This window comes from Limulus polyphemus, unplaced genomic scaffold (assembly GCF_000517525.1).
Source record: "Limulus polyphemus unplaced genomic scaffold, Limulus_polyphemus-2.1.2 Scaffold32, whole genome shotgun sequence".
Taxonomy (NCBI): Eukaryota; Metazoa; Arthropoda; class Merostomata; order Xiphosura; family Limulidae; genus Limulus; species Limulus polyphemus.
The window spans coordinates 132,697-137,566 of NW_013665642.1; the positions used below are offsets into that span (position 1 = coordinate 132,697).

The 4,870-nt window shown below is 34.2% G+C and overlaps 1 protein-coding gene across 3 annotated transcripts in view; it reads right to left on the minus strand.

The window, feature by feature from the left end:
• LOC106460227 (clavesin-1-like) overlaps window positions 1-4,870 on the minus strand; it is a 24,216-nt gene that overhangs the window by 10,516 nt on the left and 8,830 nt on the right. For 2 of the 3 annotated variants that reach the window (XM_022387245.1, XM_022387233.1), the window contains exons 3-5: window positions 2,556-2,715; window positions 1,962-2,023; window positions 782-990 (exon numbers count right to left, since the gene is read on the minus strand). In XM_022387245.1, coding sequence (XP_022242953.1) covers window positions 782-990; window positions 1,962-2,023; window positions 2,556-2,715 — 431 coding nt within the window. The remainder of the gene's footprint in view (window positions 1-781; window positions 991-1,961; window positions 2,024-2,555; window positions 2,716-4,870) is intronic. The other variant, XM_013919914.2, reaches the window with a different exon arrangement.

A 4,870-nucleotide genomic window follows, 5' to 3' on the forward strand; every position in this document is an offset into this window, starting at 1 on the left:
GCTGTTATGTTAAACTTATATTAAAGTTTTTCTTCATTACCCATTCAAGCCGTCTCCAGCCATTATTAGTCCCACAGTATGGTGCCAGAGGGCGGAAATTCCAAATTGTGCTGCAAGGAAATTGGGGAGCAGATATTCCCAAACTGTGCTATTGAGAGGAGAGCTCCAAATTGTGTTGCTAGGATTTGAGCAGTAAGATTATTTATGAAAAGCTTCATCACTGGTGTGGCAAACTTAATATAGAGGCTTCGTTGTGCTGTAAAAAGTTTTTTCATCTCTTTTATTACTTATGGGACGTAAAAGTATGTTAGCAGTGTGCTAGTTATCATAGAAACAAGTTGTATCTAATTAACTCTCCTGTAAACGTGTAAACTATTGGTTTCAATATGGTTATTATTGTATTTCGTACAATTATCTCACTTTCAAGACGTATATAGAAATAAGAACCTAAACTATAGATAGAGATATTTTGTTTACTTTTCTGTCAGTAATTATCCAAGCTTTAGCTCACTTTTAAATAACCATAGCTCTTTCCGCTTTTTAATTCTTATCCATTTAACCAGAATGGTCTTGTTAACTTTCCTGATCACCTTCTCTGAGTATAAGCGTTGTCTGATATTTACATTATTACCTTTCCTTTGTTATAACTGAAAGTGTTATATCTCCCATATATAAAGCTACATTGTTACTTTGATATATAATAAGACGTTTGTGTGCCCTCCCCTCCACACACTTTATGTATGTTATATTTCCTCCCTTGCAAAAGATATAACAACCTTACTTCTCCTGTAGACATCAGTCGTTGAAGCTCTCGGAGTCCAACAGATGTGAAGTGTGAAACCCGGAATTCCGTCTGGTCAAAAATATAGGAGAAACCTTGTTTCTGGGCATTTTCATCATCTAACAGAACCTCAAATGTCGACATATATGCTCGAAATGAATCGCTGGGTTTGTGGCGCTTTGGGTCCATAATACCTGTTAACAGATTTACTACAATATTCAGTAAATTTATTTTTAGTTCTGATCTATGTAGTTCTTTACCTGGATCAGAAGTCGTTTTTACAGTTTATGCAAGTAAATCAATATTGCTAGAAGAAGATCGATTAACTTACAAGTTTGTTTGCTTATGTTCCTCAAAAATTAAAATCAGAAAAGAGAACACACTAGCACCTCAATGGTTTGAAGAAAATATATACATTTTAAAATTAAAAAATATGAATCTTACAACATCGGACTCGTTAAACCGCTATGCATTTCACGGTCCTTTCTATTACTCGGGATAGAGAGATACACTCCACTTGTACACAACTAAAAGCACTGGAAAGCGCTGTTTATGAGTAGTAATGTCTTGCTCTATCATGCAAGATGCCTAACTCATACTTCTCAAAGAAACCAATAAATAATCGTATGCTAATAAGCACTAGTTTTTATTAGCATAAAATTTAAAAAACGTTCTCCTTATAAGGATAAAAAAAGGTCTTTGTCTAGCAGACCAGCCTTTTTCTTTTTATTAAATAGTTTTTTTTTATCTTGCCACAGAAATCAGACGCCTAACCTTATGTGATTACACATAAATATGATTCACCCATGCAGAAGATCCATTGCTGGTCGTTGCTCAAGTTGTAGTTTTTGGTCTATATTAAAAATTCACATCTTGTGTCACTCTACATGTACGGGTTTTGGCTGCTCATCTCCGAAACCAATAAACTATTCTAGATTACTCATACTTTAATTAAATTACTAAACGTCCGTTTTGAATTTATTAATACATGTACGTTGGCTAAGAATTGACGCGAAATAAGCAAGATCCTTAAAGACGTAATTTGAATAAGAAACTTCGTTGTGACGTTAGAAAAATCGTTGGCATAAAATCTAAAATATAATCGTAGTTTTGATCTTAAACTAGGTTATCAATAGAAAAGATGTTAGTAAAATTCTAACGATATATTGGAAATCCTTACCTGCTATTCCAAAGATAACAACACGCCCATGGTGATCTGTCTCAGGAAGCGGAAAAACATACCTTTAAAATACGGAAGAAAAAGACATGCAAACAGATGGTGAATAGCTGTTAACCCAGACGGCTAGCCTTGACACACATTTTACACACTAATACTGAAGGATTTTAACACTTGTAATATCAACTGAATTATGAGTCTACATCCAGTAGAAAAAAAAAATTGTTTGTTTGTTTGAATTTATGCACAAGGCTACACAATGGGCTATCTGTGCTCTGCCCACCACGGGTATCGAAGCCCGGTTTCTAGCGTTGTAAGTCCGCTGATATACCACAGCGAAAAAAGTTACTGGCATGAGCTATATCTATATATATACGAAAATATATTAATAATAAATAATTAATACTAAACTGTTCTGGAACACTATACATTAGTTACAAAATAATCATCAAAACGTCAGACCCAGAAGTATTTATATAAGAAGTATATATATATAAGGCCCAGATACAGAGTTAGCAGTAAAAATAATCTGACGTCACACTAATCGTTACTTTACTGCTTATAATGATGTCTAAGACAACGATCATTCAATCCTACCCATTAGAAAGCAGGTCTAGGACTCCGGGAGTTTCGATATCTAAGAGTTGGAAGCAGTGTGGAAACTTGGTGCGTGCTTTCATGTACTTCTCCAACAGCAACTGCGAGTCGTTAAAGTTAAACTTCCGATGGCGAAGAAACCGAAGAAGGAAACGGTCGTCTGTAAAAATCACTCAAAGTTCAGGGTTTTATTTAGAATAAGGTTAATTGAATAACAAGCAGACACAGAATGATTTCACGGCCAACTTTGAAACAAACAAATTTATTAGAAATTCTAAACCTCTACACTACATGTTCACATTTGAAACAAACTTTCACATCCGTATTCATGTACATCATAAAAATATACCCGTATTTGGCTTTTAAAGTTCATGAAATACAAAAATATAACGTACCTACAAGTTATCATACAATATATGTAATTAGTTAATTAAGGATTATTTAATCTATTACGTGATTATGAAATAATAACTGATAAGTTATGGTTTACTTACAAGTATTGATGGAGAAATAAAACATGAGAAAATCAGGTACAGTTCATCAGATGACTGAAAGGTCTGAATTACTTATTAACCAACAGATGTCAGCAAACTATAATTGAATCACAAGTTTTGTTTGTTGAATTTCGCGCAAAACTACTCGAGGGCTATTTGCGCTAGCCGTCCCACGAGAGACAGTGAAATTCTTCTACTTGGTCAGGCAAGAATAGCCCAAGAGTAGACAGTGGATTCTGTTGATTATCTATCTATTCTATCAGATCACAATCGGGGACGGCTATGAGTAGGTAGCATTGGTGTGGTGTTGTACGAAAATTCTAAACTAACAAACAAAAACCTGATTATATTTAGTTAAGGACGGTCATTAGACAGTAAAATATAGCCATGGAAACATATGGTAGTCTTGATTAAGATTAATTGCTCAACAGGTAGTTGAAATCCATAAATAACAGAAGAATCGTGGACTTTGTTGGTAAGAACGAATTGAAGGGTTTAAGTGATGAACTGAAGAAACAAAATTAGAAACAACCTTCATATATTACCTAAAAAACAAAAGGCAAACTCAATATACTAGTACAATAATATTTATACAGTCAATCAAAAGTAATGGAATAACAACTGGAATTAAAACTGAAAAAAAACTGAATTTGTAACTGAAATGTTTAAAGTAAAAATAACTCGGAAACCGCACAACTGGCCGGCTTGTATATAAATTCACGACTTAACCTGTGGAAATCAATACCAGTAATTAATCTAAGGACCAGCACAAGATCTAGTGATAGAACTATAGGTTTACTATTTGACCAATCAGCTCAGGAGAACTGGTAATTATAATATCTCTGCACCTGGGGCCGGGTGTGTTTAGTAGCTCGAATATTTAGACTATTAACCCAAGGGTTCTAGTTTTACGACCCGTTGCTACAAAAACGTGATCCGAACTTTGAGGCCAAGTCCTACTGGTCGGTCAGGCAAGACTAACCCAAAAGTTAGCAGTAGGTGATATTGCCTAATCAGCAGCGATTACGGTAATGGTATAACAAACGATGATCCCGCAGATTCATAGTCCAGCGTGCTATAAATACTGAGTGGGATAAGAGTATTTAATTAAGGCCATTGGAACGAGTAAGATCGTTGATGGAGAAAATATTTCCAAAGAGAGCTACGGAACAAGAACAACGTTTTCATAAAGTATGATTGACCACTGCATTTCAGAATCATTTTCTCGCAAAACGTTAAAACACTTTAGATGTTGAGAGTTATAATAAACAAACGCATCGTGACGTTTGAAGCGAATCAAAGTCATTTGACTAATAAAAACTTTACAATGATAGTCTCTGCTTGGAGGTACGTAAAATACGTAGAAGAAACTACATGTATAGTGTTATAAAGAGATAGAACTAAGAAAGGTCCTAAGCAAAGTGTTGATTCACGCGACTATTATGAAAAGACGTTCAAGGATAGAAACAAGTATTTGTATTTATGACAATCTTACTAAGGTTATCTGCCATCGTCCCTTGTTTTGAACTACTGTCCAGAGGCTAGGCGCCCTACCACCCACCATCCATGATAAGGGATTAATTTTCACCCTTATTAAACACCCACAACGTAATTCCAAACGGACTAATAGAAATTATAATTAATACAAGAGATTTCACCTCATTCTGGTTAATAATATTAATTCTTTAGTGTTTTATTTAATCACATTTATTAAATTTATTACTTAAAAATTATTCAGTATATCCAATTATTAACATTAACTTTTTAGTGTGTTATTCAATCACACTTAAATTAAAAACACCAAAAATTAATTTTGTTACC